Here is a 19,267-nt window from a genome sequence, read left to right as displayed (position 1 = left end):
GGTATTAATACCGTACAGGTATTAGAAATATGAAATTATTTTAACTCGACCGATCAATCGGAAACGTGGTTAAAATAAGGTTAAATTGAATTCATAGGTTAATTTCATTTAGCAAAGTCAACTTAGCAATTCAAAAATAATATCCAGCCGCGTTGTTCTGCAAGTTGAAAAAGGACAGAACTGATTTAACCGACCCTTATTTTATTTTCACTATGTCCTGCACGTTTCGCACATGCTCAGAACTTCTTGGCCGAAAACTCGAAATTTTAGTGCCGTCAGTCGCCGGTCAGCCAGTTGCAGCGCTACCTGCGTAACGCGGTAACAAGGACGCTCATATGATTGCCACCTCTCTTATTTTACTTACCCTATGTAAGAAGCGCGCCTCGAGCCATTGGACACTTCCGGGCTTCACTTCCAGGTCGTTGTTTTGTAGGATTTGGCACCTCTCAAGGCAGGAAAGCCCCACAACAAGCTACAATGATGGAAACCACTGCAGATATCGCAGGATTCAGAACAAAGAGTAAAGTAGACCCGGCTTTAATAAACCAAGGAATGGGCAACTGGGAGAAGCACACCAAGGGAATAGGGGCCAAATTGCTACTACAAATGGGCTACGAGCCGGGAAAGGGACTCGGCAAGGACTTGCAGGGGATTGCAGCCCCAGTAGAAGCCCATCTCAGGAAGGGCAGGGGCGCCATCGGAGCCTACGGCCCGGAAAAAGCTGCCAGCGTCCCAAAACTCAAAGTAATCTCTACTAGCTGCTCAGCATCAGCTTGTCCTAACCCGATGATTTGCAGGAACAAATTAAGCCCAAAGAGGGGGACGACAGGGATCTAAAGGGGCCGTCGAAATGGAAACGCACCGATGTGGCAGCCAAAAAATCCCGCTACTACTACAGAAGCGTGGACGATGTAATTGAAAAAGGAAAAAAACCAGGCAGAGCTCAAAACTCGATCTCCAGGTAAGTGTAGAGCTAAGTTTCGAAACATTTTGCTCACTACTTGCTTGGTTGTTCCAGCGAACTTGCCAAGGTTAAAGTCATCGATATGACTGGTCCGCAGCAGAGAGTTCTAAGCGGCTACCATGCTCTGAGCGGCTTGAAAGCCCCCGCAGGAGTCGAGCACTTTGAGGACGTCGTTCACAAAAAATGCCAAAACTTTGCGTTGCCCGAAATACAACACAACCTAAACATGCTGGTTGATATGTGCGAACAAGTAAGTTTATTATGGACTGTTCCCAGTAGTTAGCCGATGAATGGAAATTAAATATTTTAATATGATGGGGAGGGGAAAAACAATGCGATTTATAGCTAGAGAAGAATTGAAAAGTTTTGTGATATCAAAGGGCGGCGCAAAACAACTTTAAGGCTCTTTGGCCTTTGGTGGCAGATAACATGTAAAGCTTCTGTCCCATGTATTCGTTTATACGATGCTGCGAAAGTGTTCGTTACGTTTGTACCGGATTTACACATTTTATCGTTACTATACCAAAGTAAAAAAACCTTGAGTTCAGCTATACCGTTGAACAGTAGGCAGCAATAAAACCGAACAAAGTTTTCGCATTTAAAGTTCATTTTACTGTGTTTGTGTTGGTCAAAAGTCCGGCGTTCATATCTAGGCAAGGAAGGGATCGGGACATAATTTCGTTGTTTCAATGAATCTCTAAGCAGAAAATTACAGTACAGTTGGGGAGAAACAAATATTTTAAGACTACATACCAGTGAAAAAAGGTTGATTAACTGTGTAAGGGCAAGTCCGCCGTTGTGGTAGTTTCGGCTAATATTCAGGGATAGGTGGAATTTAATTAAATAACTTATCGATCGATTAATCTGATTTCCTGCAGTAAATTAAAAAAAGCCCTTTGAGTGATGTCTGGAACCCAAAATCTTCTGTGTTTTTTAACTTTCCCTGTTTTGCCTATTTTGTCCTGAAAGTTCTGGTTCCAATGTTAAAACTTACAATCAATTCAACGTAATATCGAAAATAAAAACAATTAATGTGGAGCTAAAATCATACGATGCCGCATAAAGTTAAACAGTTTTCATCTTGCCACAGCTTCGGACGTTTTGAGGAATCATCAAATCGATAGAAACATTTTGATATCGTCGCATAAACGGACTCATTGGACAGAAGCTGAAATAGTCGCATACTCATATTATCCGAACTATTTATTTTTCAACAGCAAGTTTTTGTTTTGTTTGTTTTTTCTCCGCCTTAAATCCCGTTTTTTTATTTCTGTTTAAATATGATGTTCCGATTCAGAATTTTCCAAATCCCATTTTGTGCAAATCTCGATAGATTTGACTGCCTCTCTGTGAGAAATACTTTGGGCTCTACGCGTAGGCGCGCTCTGGCGGTCTTAGCGTAGTTCATCTTGAACTTGTTTGAAAATATCCATATCGTTTATGGATTCCCATGAGTCCTCTTCTTGACCAGCTGCCCAATTAATAACTTCCTGCTGTGTAAAATCCCCGGCAATTTAGTTGAACAATCCAAAAGCATCTGTTATCTTTTGTCGATGTCTTATGTTTCTCTATGCTTCCACACAGATAATGGAAGGTCTTCCTCATCCCAACCATCACCTTGCTGCGCAATGAGTTACCCCATGACTTCTATATAAGTTCGGGTCGCACATTTTCCCAAGCCTTAGCCAGTTCAGTCATAACATATTTTAGAATATTTTTTTTAGTTATGCACCTTTGGAAGCGAGAATCCGGTTTAAGAGACATTTTCTGTAATGCAACTTTCGCTTGAATCACATTTTGATCTATGAATTGCGCCAATGGCATTAGATTAGGGGGCAAGATCTTTGCAACAATTTGTTGGTCATCTGAAGAAAAGTCTTCTGGATGCCCTGGCGCATTGCCGAAAATTAGAAGCGCCTTTGCCTGTAAATTCAGCATTAATTAATTAAACATTTTTTAATACCTTTGATGACCCCTGCTTTCTTCTATCCTTGTCCATCGGTAACTATTCATTTCCGTAAGAACGAGGCTTTCCAGATCCGCCTAACATTAACAATTTCAATGTATATGCTTTCTACAATGTTTCAATATCCCAGAAAATCTATTTATTTCAAAATGTCAAATAGAAGAAAGAGAAATGTGAACAATCCCTCAAACTTCTGTTTCGTTTTGAGAAGCTAAACTCAGTCCAAGCTACTGGATCCGTGCATTATATATCATTCTTACCAGCTTGCTGCAAGCTGCCGCCCCATCCTCTATTTTCTTCCCATTAATCCTCAACAAGTTTTGAGGATTCCTGTCTTCATGTAATAAATTGAATATGCCGACACTTCTACCAAAGAACTCACGCGATTTCGAAGACACGGAACTACCAAACTAACATGATGATGATCATTTACTTGTTCGCCCTTTGGATTGCATTCCTTTAAATTGCAGTTCGATTTCAGTTTTTTTAAATTATAGGCCAAGCTGTAAATAAGGCATTAAAATTCGAATCCCATCTTCACTGGTTCCGAGCCTTAACTCAAACTTTTTCTGTGCTTGGCAGGACATAATACGGACCGACAGAGAGACCCGACTTGTCGAAGACAAGCTGGTGGCGCTAAATCAAGAGCAAGTGATCATCAAAAACGAAATCACTGAAGAAGACAAACTGGTAAACAACCTGAAACATGTTCTGGACGTTGTCGATAAACTGCTCGATCCGTTCCAAGACTATTCCCTGGGCCAAATAGGGGAGATATTTAGAGGCCTCTTGGTAATATACAATTATATGTCAAAAAAAACGACCGTTGCCTTAGACTATAAGCCGTCCGTAGAAAAATGATTTATGTGTTTTCCGAATTTATGTTCGCAGAAAGACTATACAGAGGAATATCGCCGTTACGAATTGGGCGAATTGGCCCCCGGCTTAGTCGGTCCGCTTCTCACATCTGCATTAGCCAATTGGAATCCGTTGCAACAGCCCAGTCAGTACACGGACTTATTCGACCAATGGAAGGCGATTCTGGAAGAGCCCCAACAGCGTGGGACTCTAGAAGGTAATAAAGTTGGAATACAGCCATACGATAGTCTCATATGGCACACTTGGGTGCCAGTTATGAGGGCTTGCATTAGGTAAGTTACGTAATTTGTCTGGACTTTTGGATTATGTTGTTTATTTCTCTAGGTAGAACTTGTAGTTGCACTTTATTCTAGGGCCTGGATCCGGAACTGTGCAGTCCCCGATATAGTGAACCTTAATTATATATAGCAACAGCTTTCCTGTAGCCGGAGTACGCTCTTAATGCAAAAGAATATGATCTGATAATTAAAAAAAAATACGTCCTAATCCTGTGATTAGGAGCGCACAGTTTAAATGTTGCTTAAAGGCTCTTTAAAGCAGAAACTATTCTTTCTCATCTATAGTTGAGCATGTAATTGATTTTTCCACAGACGGCATCCAGTTACGGCGTCTGTTTTATGTTTTATTCCCGCGTATTCTCTTGCAGTTTTCAACCCCCTTGAATTGCTTTTACCATTAGATTTTTCCTCCTGAGTTCACCAGGTGGTTACACAGAGTCTATTTTATAGCTCGTGGAACCCGCGCAATTGCGACCCGCTGATTAATCTGATTGAGGCCTGGAAGCCCACGCTTCCGATGTGGATACTCAACAATGCCTACGACCAGATGATTATGCCCCGAATCTTGGAAGCAGTAAACGGCTGGAATCCGCTAACAGACACCATTCCAATTCACTTGTGGATTCATCCTTGGATTCCACTGCTTGGTAAGTGTAAATATTTTTTGTTAGCTTAGTTAAAGTTCTGCTTCATTGATAATCAATATACGCTCAACTTTCTGTTACTTGAATGCGATCCCGACCTGTACGATTTCAATACGACACCACGATTCCTGTTAAATACACGCTACTAAAAAGTCTGAAAAAAAATGAAGTCGTCTCTAAGATGTCAGTTGTCCTATATATTCCCGATTTTTTCAAAATTGGCATTGTTGAAATATTTTGAAAACGTTGATTATTTTGGTATGTGTCGAAATTAAAAAAAAAATTGAAATCTCACTACTTACTGGCAACGTGCGACTAACGTTGAAATTCGTTAAACCAATTTTTGATAGTCGTAGTCCATCCAAAGAATAGGGTCACCGTACACCGCATCCAAGCGCTCTTTGATTTCGCTTCGCGATTTTCCTTCCGGAAACAATAATCGAATCACCGACCGATATTGCTCTTTTTCATTTTTCTTAAATCGGCAGACACTCCCGCTTCCACACATTGTCAATATAAAACTACGATTCGGCTGCAAATTTGAAAGTAGCCGTCTACGAAAATGTACTACACGATGGTAAATTTATCTTGTAATAGTGGCGCCATTGGGCGGTGCTTACCGGACGGCCCTCATATATCGAGTCGAACCGACAGATATTTTCAAACCCTTCTTGAATCGTTCACAGGTACATTGTTTTTCGGCTCAAGGCAGATTATCGAGGGTTTCTTCTCAATTATTTTGAAGCAGATTAAGGTATTGTTCCGTTCTGGAACGTCGATTCTTCAATTTAGTCGAATTCTGATTGTAACAGAAGCCCTAACTGGCAGTCCAGATATGAAATCGGAATCTATGTTGGTGTCGTGACTCTTTTGTAACACTGAATATTTTGTTTCCGCGAAAAATGTACATTTCTTTTGTTGAATACACCATTTTTGAAAAAAAATCACTAGACCATATTGTTTTGTAAGGAAAATGTTCGTTGTCTTAACATTTTCTGTTTGGATCACCTTTGCTTTTAAAGCTTTGCTAAATCAACCTTTGCTGTTTAAAATTAAATGTATTAAACTGCAGGGGTCTCAGTAATTGCCAATAATACTTTGTTTAGTTTCTCCTCACCGCTGTCTATTTTTCGAGCAAACGCATTTTTAAGCACTAACTAAGTCTGGTTCTCTTTTCCGGATACTTGTTCAAATACAGTCGCTCCGCAACACAGAAGTTTCTCTAGCTGAAAATAGAACATACAACATATCACTGTTTCACAACTTTTCTGTATTGGAAATTTTTTTTAGTTTTTAAGTTTTTTAATATGTTTACTAATTTAGTCTGGTACATTTTCTCTCTAAACGTAAAAACGTAAATCGGCGGCCCGGCCTTGGTCGCGCCAATGCGAATGGCTCCATGTAAATCAGTCTACCTTCAAAACGAGCTTCTCAGCAGCGCCACTGAAAAGCGCTGCCGAGTGGCCCGTGTGAAATGACTCTAAGTTGATCAATTCCCTCACCATCACGCATAAAGCAGCAACTTAACACTTGCAACCACATGACCCGACTGCGATTTGCGACTAAATGGGTGTTTGGTTGCGATACCCAAACCGCGGTTCTCACATAAAAAATTAGTTTTCTTGCTCAAAAAATAAACCACAATCCATTTCACCAACATGTGTCGAATCTATTTCTGCGATTAATGTACTAAATGGGTGTTGTTTCAGACGAGAGGCTGCACGAAAAAGTGTACCCGATAATCCAAGAGAAGTTGGGCGCCGCCTTGAGCGGCTGGCATCCCTCCGACCGATCTGCTAAGCTAATGCTGCAGCCCTGGCAGCGCGCGTTGTCTCCAGGCTCGTTTTTAGCCTTCTTGCTCAAGCATATCGTTCCCAAGTTGCAGCACTGCATGCAAAGCATGCTCATCAATCCCCATCAGCAGCTTCTAGGTACGTTTCGAATGAGTTTCCAGGAGTTAGTTAGCTAATTGTTTGTGTAGACCCCTGGCAGTGGGTGATGGATTGGAAGGACATGCTGTCCATCTCCAACATGACGCTCATTCTGGATAAATTCTTCTTCCCCCGATGGCTGCAAACGTTGGCCATGTGGCTCAATCATTCCCCCAACTACACACAAGTAACCGAGTGGTATTCCGGATGGAAACGGATGCTGTCAGTCGATTTGCTGGCGCAGCCCACCATCAAAGGTGAGACTTGCTCACCGGCATCAATTTTATTATATTAAACTATAACCCACCTTTAGACAGTTTCCACAAGGCGCTGGAAATGATGAGCAGAGCGACGACCATAATCCAGCAGCCAGGAGCCAAAGAGTCAATTTCCTACTTGTCCAGCAGCGGGGTCAATTCCACGCCAGCCGCACCTGCACCTCCAAAAATCGACGTACGTTCCTCACAGTCTGGATAGGACAAAAGTTTAATGCATATGTTCAAATTCCAGAGCTTCGCCGAGGCTGTAAGGACAGCGGCGAAAATCCCGCAAGGATTCAAGGATCTAGTGACCAAACGGTGCGAAGAGCGCGGCATTCTGTTTGTACCCATTCCGAACAAGTACCACGAAGCCAAGCAGGTTTATCGGATTGGAACCAACGGGGTCCAATGCTACATAGACAGAAATGTGATTTTCTACAGCCAAAATGGCTCGACGTGGATACCCACCTCCCTGAATCGGCTATTGGATGTGTCGTGTTGAGGAGAGTTTTTTTTTGGGTCATCGGGGACAAGTGGAAGGTTCAACCAAACCAATCAATTTGACCTGTATATTGTTCACTGATTGTTGAATGTAAAATTAATAGTAAATAAACAACCTACTACAGGCAGGACATGCAATTTTGGGATTTGCGGATGAGGAAAATGCACGTTTCAAACTACTTTTAAGGCACTATTACAGAGAAACGAATCTATTCCAAGAAAATGGGGCTCTTGGGTGGTCCAGTGTTTCTCCTAAGGATATTTATTGGATCCGTCAAGGATATTGCTAGGAAAGTTGCTAAGGCGACACTCGGAGTATTAACATCTTCAGGAACTCTAAACTATTTTCCTGGGTTTCAATCCATTCTTTCGAGTTCACAATTATTTATTTTTAAAGCGTTTCGGTGTTTTTCCACCATTCTCAGTTAGTCTGAAACACTTGTCAAAACATTTTGTCCCATTAACGTGGCGCTGCGAAACGTCAAATTACTCGTTGTCGAGTGACAGTTGAGACTTGTCAGACTTGTTTATTTATTGGAGTTGATGATATTTATAACATAAAACAATACTTACACACTTTTCCATCTGTTTATTTCTTCAAAAGCTTGCAAAAGTTGATTGGAGCAAAACAAATCACAATCAGATGGGAACACCAATGTCAACAAAACGAGTGTCAAATTACTACTTAACTTGTACTTATAATTTTAGCCACCAGATGGCGTCTGGTGTGTCGCGACAGACTCTTCAAATGACGGAACTGCTGTCTGCAGTAGCGGATGTGTTGGCAAAAATGAAATAAAACGAGTATGCATGCAGACAGATTATGCGTAGAAACAAACCAGGACTATCAAAAACTCTACTAAGAAAGTTTCAATTAGAAGACCCAAAGCCTTTTTGCAATTTTCTCAACTCAGATTCGAATTTTCGGTTTTTCCAGAGGAAGGTATGTGCATAATCATACCAGTGTAGCTTTGGCTTATAAATTTCATTAGCATCTGAGCCAGTCATCATCGATTTTTTTACTTTCCGAAATTCATTATTATACGTGCTCCGAATAGATCTAATTTTAGCTTCTAACGTTTTCAAAGTTAAAAGTATTTAGAAGTGCTTCTTCTGCTTGGTGGCGTTTTTGTCTATCCTTATAATCGGCAATTGATTTAACCCATAGACACATATGGGTATGATTGGTAATATTCCAGAAATGTAATCAAATCAATAGAGAACATGATTTAATACCAATCCAGCTGAAAATATTGCGCCGAAGATTGATAACCTGTTAGAAATATCAAGATGTCACCGAGACATCGGCAATGTCAATTTTGATATGTGACACGAACGTCACGACACTATGACATAGAGAGACATTCGGGTGATCAGACTAGGCCTGGGTAAGACAGTGAATTTTTAGTTGGCGCAGTGCTACGCAAATGACATGGTGCGCGAACCCAACGTACCGGCGCAGTAACGCAGTTTCGTTACTGGAAAAATGTTTGCCTTCTTACTTGTTTTCAGATTTATTTTAAGGGCCATTTATTAATAATATTTACAAATTTTAGAATTTTCCAGTTTCAGCCAAGTTACTCTTTCTTCTAAATGCTCAATTTTCTAAAGTTTCACTTAAAAACGCTGACAACCTTAAGGTATTTTCCGCAAAAAAATTATTAAATAAATTTCGAATCCTTCGTCGCTTTGTAAAAAGTTTAGTAAAAGTAAAAAGTTGAAATTCGGTTTTCAGCTTCGAATTTGCAACAAAAATTAAATAATTTTCTATTAAAAAACGAACAGAATAAACTAAAGTTTATAACAGATTATTTGAAAATCTCGCCACCTTCATACTTCTGAAGACTGTAGTTTGTTAAAAAAATGTGGTTTTATAGTTTTGACTGATTTTTTTTTCGAGAAAAAAAATAAAACTTTTACGTCGTTTACGCGAAAAATTACAAGATAGATTTTGTAAAAAGTTTACAAAAAGTTTTTTCAGCGTCGAATTCGGGACAAAAACGAAAATAATTTCCTCCCGTTTTTTCCCGATAACCATTAAGGTTTTCTCCAAAACCGATCACAAAACTAAAAGGATTTAATCAAAAACGCAAAAAGAAACATTATGTTCTAATGATTTTTTTCTTTTCTGACAATAATGGGGTCTTTTCAGCCAAAAATTACAAAATTAATTTTGCTAGAAAATTTGCCTCATTCATCGGTTTGCAGGGAGCTTTAGAAAACCCCATTTTAGCTTCGAATTTGGCACAAAAATCAAATAATTTTATTCAGTTTTTTATTGAAAGTAATTAGGATTATCTTGAAAGAGACCAGAGAGCAAAAGTTGAGAAAAAATTATTTGTAATTTTCAATATTTCTAAACAGCACACTCTCTAAACAGAAAAACCGCGTTTTTCCCAACGTTTGACTGTAAAATATTGACAAACAAACAAACAAAATTAAGAGATCGATTTTACAAGAAAACTTATAACTCATGAACCGATGAGTTATAACTCGTTAACTCAGAGACCGGCAACAACTCAATAGCACAACGCAACACAATGTTACCCAAGCCCAGTTCAGACAATGACATTGTTGTGGAATTAACGTCACACATTAATGTCACCGTGTGAGCTTGGGAAAAGAACAGAATTCCACCTTCTAGAACCTGAAATGATTCAAAACTGACTAATGATAAAGACTTAAAAGTAAGTAAGTAAAGAATTTAAGATTCTAGAAGGTGGAATTCTGGTGTTTTCCCAAACTTTGTACTCCTGATTCCTTACTTTTAGTTCTAATAATGTTAGAGTGTTTAGTATGACAGACTGTGCCAATAAACAAAGTGGCCGTTTTTTATTTTAAAATGTTAAAGTAGTTCATGTGTTCATAAAACAAAATGTTTCAGACTAACTGAGGATGGTGAAAAAACACCGAAACGTTTAAAAACACAAACACGTGTGAGTTCGAAATAAACGACTGAAACCCTGGAAAATAGTTTAGATTAATATTGGAAATACAGTCAAGAAAACTTACATGATCTTAGGAAACTAGTGTAAACTGATACAACACGTGCGATATCACAGTAGAGGAGTTACAGCAGCGAACTAAGAGTGACCATTTTGCGGTTTAAAGAGAATTCGTTAAATCACTAACCATCCATTTTGCGCACTATTCACATGTGACTAGGAACCGGAATGAGCGTAACTTCGATGTACCCGCGAAATGGCCGTGTAAACTAAAAAAAACCCTAAAAGGGTAAATTGCTACTGTACAAACAACCTCAATCTCAAGTTTGCATGGCTGCAACACCGCTAAATCACCTACAGCTATTAAGTCGGTTCGATCAAATCTGTCACTATCACCCACTGAGCCGTCCAAGGCTTCAATATACACATTACTACTACACTTCTAAGTTAGGAATAATACCGTTTATTTTTGGCGTTTCAGTCCGAGTGTGCCATACGTAGACTTTGGTGCATTGATCCGCCAAAGGTTCCAATTCTTCTTTGGTGGTGAAATAGGATAGGAATTCGCTCTCTTGCATCCCCTTTGCCATCTGGTAGGAGAAGTTGGCATCGGTTTTCTCCAGAATCAGGTCCAAGCTGATTGCAAAACCGGCCATATCGATGGCGAATGGTCGGTTTGGTAGCCAGCCACTTTTGTATCCGGTTACTTTGCCTGAAAGTCGAGTAAACACTGTCACGTAAAAATCCTGTCGGAGAAAACATCGCGTTCAATTTAATAGCTATTTGTGGAGTGCGAAGAGACGGAATCTATAATGGCCCCGAAGGACGAACTAGCCTGATTGCCTTTGTCCTGATGAGAATTATTGTTTAACATAATGGTTTTTCAACCATTATTTATACAGAGTGTCCCGTAAGCACATAATTAAAAGGGTACTGCGAGCAGGAACCCGGACCGGAATTGATATGGACCCAAAACAGAGAACGGAACAGTTTTTTTTTTCTGGATTTGAACCGAAACTGAACCCGTATTTTATATTAACACACAGCTAAGGGCTGAACCGAAACCGAAATATTTTTTTCGGTAGAGCTTGTATGTTTGAAAGAAATTAATATTTGAGTTTCTGAGAATTCAACGATGGTTAGGGAAATATCCAAATTTATAATTAGATATAGAGTAAATACAATAATTTTGATTGTTTGAAACTTTCAACTGCTTGTATTTTTGTTTATTTTAAGTTTGTGAGTTTTTAACTATGTTTCTAGCGCAATTCCTCAATAAGAAGTTTTTTGTTATTAGTAGTTGTGGGTTATAACAATTTTTATGGCTACTTCCTTAGCAACAATTATCTTTAGGAAAATGGAGGAAAGAGAAGTTATGCTGTTAAATAATAAAGTGATAATTGCAGGGAAATTTTTGAACTCGGTTTAAGCTACTTTTAGACGACAATCAAGTAGAAAGAGCAAAACCACATTTAAAGTCGTTATGGAGTAGACTGATGATCGCAAAAGAGTGGAATTCTTCCAATTCTGAATCTGACACTGACCAACAGGCGATGGAAACGAAATCGTCTGGTTCTTCATTAAGCGATCAAATCGAAGCCTTTTTAAGACATACAGATTGAGAGCAAAAATATTTTTAAAAGGAATCAATTAGTACAAATTTCCTTTGCATGGTTCATTTATAGCCCTTAACAGAATTGAAATTATTTCCTATAAATATTCCTATAAAGTGGAACAAAAAACAACAAAAGCTTAATTCCGACTTAGACATTTTTGCTCAAGTATTAATAAGCGTGCCAGCAACCCAATTTTAGTCGCCTACGAAGTCAAATATTAATAAGAAAATTTTAGAGGAAAAATATTATTTGTGCGGCCCAACCAACTTTTCAATCCTAAAGAACAACCAGCTTACAGTTTAAACACTGCTTTTAAAATCCTTTTTTAAGTTGAATTATTTTAGTTTTTCGATCACCAACAGCAGAAAATTTTAAATTGGAATTTCCAACAAAACTAACTCCTCAAGATTGTGAAGAGTGTAAAGACACAAACCAGAATGGCAAATATTTAAACGGAATAAATAAAAATGCGATAAAGTCAGAAAACTCAGTAAAAAATATTTTTCAAAAATACCACGATTAAACCATTTTTCTTGATCCACGCTGGAAACTAGCCGTGAAAAGCATAAGGTTTTAAATCAAAACTTTGAGAATATTGTCAAAACAGTCAGCTTACAGTCAGTGAGAAAGTCAAGCTGTCAGCATGCGTGGCGAAAGTTATTACTTTCCACACGGGATGAAGAAAATTTGTAATGGGTAAAGTAATGCTTGTGCCATCGAAAACAAACAGTGGCAAAACTATGTACTTTTCAACGGAGGACCAAAAAACTGTACATTACGATACAAGAGACAAAAGTCGAAGCTCCGCCACTGCTTGAAATTGGCGCACGAGGCGAAGCCCAGGGTGTCCTGCACGCACTGGCGGGCCTTCGACTTTCGTGTGCAATCATATACTATTTTTCTTGATTCTCGGTGGAAACTAGCCGGGAGAAGTATAAGGTATTGAAAAAACAGCTGACAGTCAGTGACAAAGTCAAGCTGCCAGCGTGCGTGGCGAAAGTTATTACTTTCCACACGGGATGAAGACAATTTGTAATGGGTAAAAGTGATGCTTTCGCTATCGAAAACAGTGGCGAAAATACGTACTTTCCACCAGGAGATCGAGAAAATTTAGTTTGTATGGTAGTTCTTATTTCAATGTTGTTCCATTTAATATTACCTTAATTTCAGTCCTTATTTACTTACTAATTATAATTGTATCAACCGTACAACCAGTCGGAGTACAGTATGAAGCAGTGGATCGTTTGCACATCTTTAATCTTCTACAATACAACAATCAAAGAGAAAGATAATGAGATTCCTAGACAGAGTAACCTCTGTCTTTGTTCTCGCTCGTTGTATTACATAGATTTAGAACCCGAACTGAACCGAATTGAAAAATATTTTCTAAACCGTAATCTAAATTAAAAATGTTGCCTTTAACCGAAACCGGAATGAAACAGTTAATTGGATTCGGTCGGGGTTCTCGAGTGCGACATTCTTAAGCTCAAAAGCAGACAATCTGACCTAACTTTTATTAGACAAAGATCTGACTCTTCATCTATTGATGATCAGTTTAAAAAAAATACATATGTTTTTTGAACTATCGAGAGAATGAAAAAGATACCGAGTTCATCCGCTTAGCGATGAATTCGTGAGTGGTGTCTTGGTGCAAAAACTATCAGAACTTTTTATGCGATAACTGGAATCAACTCATTTTTTTAGAGTTGATGCACTAATCTTTTCTTGACATTTTTAAACTCTTTGTAAAGTCTTGCTATTTGTAACAACGTTCTTTTAAAATAAATTAATTGTCAAGCGCTCAATAATTATTAACTGACGTTCCTTGGAAGCGTTTTCGTCCGACTTGTGTTCATCTTAGATCCGGCGAAAAAACTTTCATTCATTCATTAAAATTCATTTGAGCGCTCTGTCGATATTACGAAGGACTTAGTTTCAATTTTGTTAATGCAAAAATTCAATTAATGTCTAAAATTATCAGTAGGCAAGAAACCCGAAATAGTTTTTGCGCAAAAGCTATGAATTCTACAAGATTTTACAAAAAGCACAAGAATGTCGAGAAAGGATTAGTGCATTAACTAAAAAAACAGTTGATTCCAGCTACCAAATAACAAATACTAACCGTTTTTGTACCAACACAATCAAGAACTCGATTCCTTTATATAACTGAGTCGTACATTTCGTCGTAATAACAAATTCACAGCGAGTTTCATTGAAATACATACATACACAAATAATCATCTTTTTTTAAATCAATTTAAAAAATAATAAAAACTAAAAATGTATAAATTAAATTTGATGAATTTTCAAAACTAAAATATAAGACATACTTTCTGCGTAATGTGGCAGGGTAATAGTACATACGAAATGTAAATTCTCAGTTTTGATCCAAATTGAAAAAAATGCAAATATCTCGAAACCTTAGATATTTTAATTTTCTTGTTTATATTTTTTCATTTTCTGACTTTTGGAATATGGACCTTTCACCAGACGAAGTTTTGTCTAGGGTTTACGGGACACCCTGTATAGAGGACAGTATTTCTTCAAACAACAAGATTGCTCAAATGATTGCTAGTTCGGTTTCTTCACACACAAATGTAGAAGAAAATTACTCCTTATCAATATGAGGAAATTAGGGGAGAACGTTCGGTTTCAAACATATGCGGGACACAGACCGGGGTCATTAATAGGAACTCAAACGATTCTGTCGTCGGTTCAGCGATATGTTCAGCAACCTTTGAGAACTGTAATTCTTATTTTGGAAATAAAGTATAAAATTCTAATTTCTGGCCCCCTAGATCCCCCCGATACGAGACTTTGTTCGGCTAGTAGCACTACAAACAAAATAATTCAGTTTTACAATTTTTTTGTTAAGTTTTATCGATTAGACAAAATAAGTTAAAATAGGTATTCATTCACCCTAGGAACTTGAGGGAGCATATTGTACAGTCTCGCTAGAGACACCCTGTGAAACAAAAAAAAGTGGAAATAAAGATTATTGATTATGCTGCCTTCGCCATTTCGACCAGGGGAAATAATACCGCCAGTCCGCATTTAATAGCCAAAACAACTGAAGTGATTATGAAATAATTACATATTACAACGATTGTTACCAAATGATAGTTAGCTTGACTGGCTGTTACGACTGGGTACAAAATTACAAGTTTCTAGTGCAATAGAATACCTTATTAATACCCTACCGTGAACTGTTAAACCATAAGCAATAAAAAACAACAGCAACTCCAATAGGAAAGTAGGCAGTCATCACAAACGTACTCTTAATTTGATTCATTTGCTCGCGAGTGTCCACAAGGTGAAAGACAATCAGCTATAAAACCTCAATGGCACGCCTAACGATAAACAAATATTCTGTGATTTACTACTCGCTTGGCGACCTTCCCCGTGAAGGCAAATGTGTGCTCATCAAACATTCATTCCACGTCCGTGTTGCGTCACTTTTACTTAAACTCATTGCTCACCTGTTGCTTTATCAACAATCGGGAACTCTGCATTCAGCCCCCCAACCAGCCCGACTGGCCAGGCGCCCACTCTCTTCACTTTGGCTATCTGCAAAATGCATTATTCGTAAATGTCTTTCAGCCCTTTCACCGACCATACAAACCTCGTCAAAAAGCTTCACGCTATAAGTATTGTCATCATCCATAAAGTACACCACTCCCTTGTCTTTGCCTGCTACCAGATTATCCCGCAGCCACCGCAGCCCGGCGTTCCGTTGCTCAACCCCTCTGTGCCTTCGGGCTTTCGGATTCTACCAAAAACAAAAGGAAAATGCGGACAACCCTCCAGACATCGGAATGCCAAACTTACTTTGTCTTTGACTTTTTCATAAGGCGCCGTCTGAGCCACCAAGTGAGTGACAATCAGCCTCGAGTCCTCAATCAGGTTCCTCACCAAATCGCTCTTTTCTGCAGCGTCTTCTACGACAATCCAGTGAATATTGGGGACCAGCTGTAGAGTCTGAGAGATCCGAGTCAACTCGGCCTTTTGCACGTAGCGCCAATACGTGGGGGTTATGCAGTAGACGATGGGGAAGTTTTTGTGCTTGTCTGCTTCCAGCTCATGCAACAGAATCACCTGCTGCTCGGTTAGGTGCAGCTTGTCCCGGTGCAGCTCTAGGGCTTCTTTGAACACTTGCAGCTGGTCAATGCCTGGACAATATCAATTCTCCCCAATTTAACCAAACTGTACAAGAACAGGCGTCTTACCAGACTCGATAACTGAGAGCTTCCACAGCACCAGCAGACCTAGAAATACCAGCACATAAAACGTGAGCCTCGTCTTTTTCATTGTGTTATTCAAGCTCGGAGGTCGATCCATAGGCGCAAACTTTAGCAAATCGTGTAAAGTGAAATTGTTTACTAACAGTTTTGGGGTTATAACATCGTGACAGTGGGCCTTGCAACGTTAACAAGTGCTGCATGGACACAGCACCAGCTAATACACAAGTGGCAACAGCGGCTTATCAATGCGAGCAAGTGTTTTCTACTTAATAACGCCTTTGAGAATTTTGCAAAAATCAGTTCAAATCATTTATACCTGAGCCAAGCCCCCATGTAAATATTAGGGCGATCATGAGGACGATTTTTGCTCTTTTGCGACACAGTTGGGCTAAAAATGTTACGAGAAAAATTCTCTTTGTATAAACACATTGTTTTAGACCCGAAAACACGAAGTTTCGACTAGCAACTATCGCCATAACTATTTAATCTTTTTCTGATCTCATCGCCCAACTGATAAGATAAGCCTGAGCCATGTTGCCATTCTATGCAAGTACTTCAACGTACGGGCATAAATTATTGACAATTGATAGTGCAGCACGTGAATTTTCTGAAATTTCCAACGACTGGAAGTGTTTTTGTAAAAAAAACCCAATTTTTGACTAAACTATAAAAAAATGAGCGTGCCCCTGCCCCCAGGTACTGGACTGGAGAACATCGATGGTGAACAAATCAAAACGGTTGGCCCAGCCATTAATGTCCAGCTCGGTTGGTTTCCAACCAAACTTTCTTGTTTCAGTTCAAAGACTTCCTCATCTCGTACAATAAGTTGACCGAAATGTGCTTTCTGGACTGTGTCTCTGATTTTACCAGCAGAAACATCAAGCAGGCAGAGGTATGAGTGGCGCTCGACACCGGCCAACTGGTGGGTTTTAGAGTCTTCACACGGGCCACTCTGCAGCGCTTCTCAGTGGCGCTGCTGATAAGCGCACGTTAACATTGTAACAGCCACTCTGCAGCGCTTCTCGGTGGCACTGCTGAGAATCTCACGTTAGCCTGAAGCAGACTGAAGTGGCTCGTTTGAACGCCAGCATTTCAACCAATGTATCGCTATCAGTGGCGCTTCTCGGCGGTAGTCAGCCATTGAACGCCACAGAAGCGCTGCTAAATTCGTGGTCTGGCCTTTGTCGCGCCCGTGTGAATAGCTTCATGTAAATCAATGCACCTTCAAAACGCGCTTCTCAGCAGCGCCACTGAAAAGCGCTGCAGAGTGGCCCGTGTGAAATAGCTCTTAATCAGTGTCTTTCCAGGACAAGTGCTCGCTTAACTGTCTGGAAAAGTTCCTCAAAGTCAACCAGAGAATATCGCAACGCTTCCAAGAGTTCCAGCTGCTGGCAAACGAGAATGCTCTGGCCACTAAGCAGCCCGCCTCCTGAGTGAGGCCCGAAAGGTGCTAGTTTTGTTGAATAGTTTATTTATTATAGTTAAGGGAGTATCGAAGACATTTGTAGCATTATTCGGTTGAGATTCCTCATCTGGTTGCGGTTTGTCAGCTAGGTGCCACAGCAGTAAAAACGCCGGGTGTTGGGCTCCCCATTGGGCGGCCCGTGCCCATTTTCGGTTGCTAACTTTATAACATCGTCCGTTATTAAGGGAAATTGCAAACTGTGGTGGTTTCTTAGGGCGTTGTTTGTTAACTTCAGCATAGCTTCATCTGCAAACCAAACCCATTATTCACGTGCATTAACTAAGCTTTTTAAGTCGCAGTTTACCAATTTGAATGTTATTCTTGGCCGAAGTGATGAACCAGGCCATTATATTGTTCTCCAGGCAGAAATCGTTGATGTCTGCCGGGATGGTTTCAGTCGTAATGTCTCCTTTGTTGGCTAGTAAAATCGTGGGTATCGCTAGCCCGCCTGGTAAGGACACTTTCTTCCTCAAATCGATTAGCCACTGTTCGAAAATGAAATCCAAAATACATTATTCAACTTAAAATGTCGAGTTTCATCATCGTTCACCTTTTTGATCGATTTAAAAGTTTCCGGGCGAGTTAGGTCAAAAACTAAAGCTGCGCCCACCCTAAAAATATCAATCCCCCGGATGGTTAAGAATGAAAAAGCTACCAACTCTTACTTACGAGTGCCGATAAAAAATCCCGGTTAAAGCCCCGAATCGCTCGTGGCCGGCTATGTCCCATAAATGCAAGTTGATTCTCGTCTCCTCGTCCCATTCGAGGGTTTTAACCGCGAAGTCGGCGCCTATGGTGACTTTATACGAAGAAGAAAACTCACCTGAAATGCATAATTAATTGGAAAACTCGAGCCTAAAGCCAGTTTTCCTGGCAACGTATCGATTTTTCTGAGAAACCCGCGGAATGTAAGGCACATCGATTTCCTATTGCATTCCTGCATAATCATGCTACTGGGAATCGCTTGCCGGCCATCTGATAAGAAGGTTTTTTATCTTTTAATTGTTTAACTTTGCATCAGTCGCAGGAATATGAATGTTTACGTACCATCAGTGTATCGGTTGATGATGGATGTTTTTCCTAAAAACCACTTGGTGTTGCTGGTGGGAAGATACTAAGGGTGAGCGCTTACCAACTCCAAAGTCCCCAATTACCACCAGTTTGAAGTTGAGCTCCTTCTTGTGCAGATTGGCCACTCGCAACCGATCACTCAAGTTGATCAGCCGCTCTCTACTCAAGCCCCCATTTCGCGCTTTGGACACACTTTCTGATGCGGTCATTGTTCCTCAACTACACGACACTGTCTATGGGGTTTTTGTTCTCAGCGCAATCATTTTTCGAAGGTAACCGAGAGCGCACGTTGCTGTGCCGAAATCGGGACGGTTCCAGATAATGCACTGAAACGGTTGCGTAGGAAATGACGAAATACTAATTAAACGCACCTGACTTTATCTCGCGAGCTTAATTCGCGCCAAACAATGTGCGACTGGCTACCTTGAAATCAGTGTACGCAAGATAGACAAACGATACGCGAATTATTACAAGGACAGTTTATCGATTGATTGTAAATATATAGA

General features: G+C 39.8%; 4 protein-coding genes across 4 annotated transcripts in view; 2 read left to right on the top strand and 2 right to left on the bottom strand.

Moving 5' to 3' along the window:
- The window catches only part of LOC109545040 (septin-interacting protein 1), an 8,908-nt gene extending 1,354 nt beyond the window's left edge, over nucleotides 1-7,554 (top strand). The window contains exons 3-12 of the mRNA XM_048660615.1: nucleotides 419-744; nucleotides 798-961; nucleotides 1,019-1,214; nucleotides 3,513-3,722; nucleotides 3,822-4,081; nucleotides 4,538-4,734; nucleotides 6,441-6,662; nucleotides 6,713-6,919; nucleotides 6,976-7,115; nucleotides 7,173-7,554. Of these exons, the coding sequence (XP_048516572.1) occupies nucleotides 419-744; nucleotides 798-961; nucleotides 1,019-1,214; nucleotides 3,513-3,722; nucleotides 3,822-4,081; nucleotides 4,538-4,734; nucleotides 6,441-6,662; nucleotides 6,713-6,919; nucleotides 6,976-7,115; nucleotides 7,173-7,424 (2,174 nt within the window). The 3' untranslated portion in view covers nucleotides 7,425-7,554. The remainder of the gene's footprint in view (nucleotides 1-418; nucleotides 745-797; nucleotides 962-1,018; nucleotides 1,215-3,512; nucleotides 3,723-3,821; nucleotides 4,082-4,537; nucleotides 4,735-6,440; nucleotides 6,663-6,712; nucleotides 6,920-6,975; nucleotides 7,116-7,172) is intronic.
- Nucleotides 7,555-10,384: 2,830 nt separating this feature from the next.
- LOC109545043 (galactosylgalactosylxylosylprotein 3-beta-glucuronosyltransferase I) lies at nucleotides 10,385-16,742 on the bottom strand. The gene is made up of 6 exons (XM_019915520.2): nucleotides 16,542-16,742; nucleotides 16,211-16,249; nucleotides 15,813-16,153; nucleotides 15,607-15,753; nucleotides 15,464-15,551; nucleotides 10,385-11,080 (listed from the first exon to the last, which is right to left on the bottom strand). The coding sequence occupies exons 1-6, from the start codon at nucleotides 16,699-16,701 to the stop codon at nucleotides 10,803-10,805; spliced, it is 1,053 nt and encodes a 350-aa protein (XP_019771079.1). The 5' UTR covers nucleotides 16,702-16,742; the 3' UTR covers nucleotides 10,385-10,802.
- A 27-nt stretch (nucleotides 16,743-16,769) lies between these two features.
- On the top strand, nucleotides 16,770-17,724 carry LOC109545045 (mitochondrial import inner membrane translocase subunit Tim9). Its single transcript, XM_019915523.2, has 3 exons — nucleotides 16,770-16,962; nucleotides 17,022-17,117; nucleotides 17,533-17,724. Exons 1-3 carry the CDS (start codon nucleotides 16,900-16,902, stop codon nucleotides 17,656-17,658), a joined length of 285 nt encoding a protein of 94 aa, XP_019771082.1. The 5' UTR covers nucleotides 16,770-16,899; the 3' UTR covers nucleotides 17,659-17,724.
- LOC109545044 (ras-related protein Rab-38) lies at nucleotides 17,680-19,201 on the bottom strand. Its single transcript, XM_019915522.2, has 6 exons — nucleotides 18,823-19,201; nucleotides 18,738-18,770; nucleotides 18,360-18,513; nucleotides 18,241-18,301; nucleotides 17,995-18,175; nucleotides 17,680-17,936 (listed from the first exon to the last, which is right to left on the bottom strand). The coding sequence occupies exons 1-6, from the start codon at nucleotides 18,968-18,970 to the stop codon at nucleotides 17,776-17,778; spliced, it is 738 nt and encodes a 245-aa protein (XP_019771081.1). The 5' UTR covers nucleotides 18,971-19,201; the 3' UTR covers nucleotides 17,680-17,775.
- Between the last annotated feature and the right edge of the window lie 66 nt (nucleotides 19,202-19,267).

Source organism: Dendroctonus ponderosae, unplaced genomic scaffold (assembly GCF_020466585.1).
Source record: "Dendroctonus ponderosae isolate FM_Combo_2020 unplaced genomic scaffold, Dpon_F_20191213v2 Dpon_F_20191213_1, whole genome shotgun sequence".
Taxonomy (NCBI): Eukaryota; Metazoa; Arthropoda; class Insecta; order Coleoptera; family Curculionidae; genus Dendroctonus; species Dendroctonus ponderosae.
Note: the sequence above shows the minus strand (reverse complement) of the source record. Positions and strands in the feature narration are given on the sequence as shown.

Coding starts and splice junctions, on each gene's coding strand:
- LOC109545043 (XM_019915520.2), bottom strand. CDS start 16,701: ATGGCGATAGTTGCTAGTCGAAACTTCGTGTTTTCGGGTCTAAAACAA. Junction 15,754..15,812: donor ATGAAAAAGTCAAAGACAAA/GTAAGTTTGGCA, acceptor TGTTTTTGGTAG/AATCCGAAAGCCCGAAGGCA. Junction 11,081..15,463: donor GATTGTTGATAAAGCAACAG/GTGAGCAATGAG, acceptor CTCGACTTTCAG/GCAAAGTAACCGGATACAAA.
- LOC109545045 (XM_019915523.2), top strand. CDS start 16,900: ATGAGCGTGCCCCTGCCCCCAGGTACTGGACTGGAGAACATCGATGGT. Junction 16,963..17,021: donor ATGGTGAACAAATCAAAACG/GTTGGCCCAGCC, acceptor TTCTTGTTTCAG/TTCAAAGACTTCCTCATCTC. Junction 17,118..17,532: donor GAAACATCAAGCAGGCAGAG/GTATGAGTGGCG, acceptor GTGTCTTTCCAG/GACAAGTGCTCGCTTAACTG.
- LOC109545044 (XM_019915522.2), bottom strand. CDS start 18,970: ATGACCGCATCAGAAAGTGTGTCCAAAGCGCGAAATGGGGGCTTGAGT. Junction 18,176..18,240: donor CTTTTAAATCGATCAAAAAG/GTGAACGATGAT, acceptor ATTTTCGAACAG/TGGCTAATCGATTTGAGGAA. Junction 17,937..17,994: donor CAAGAATAACATTCAAATTG/GTAAACTGCGAC, acceptor TTTGGTTTGCAG/ATGAAGCTATGCTGAAGTTA.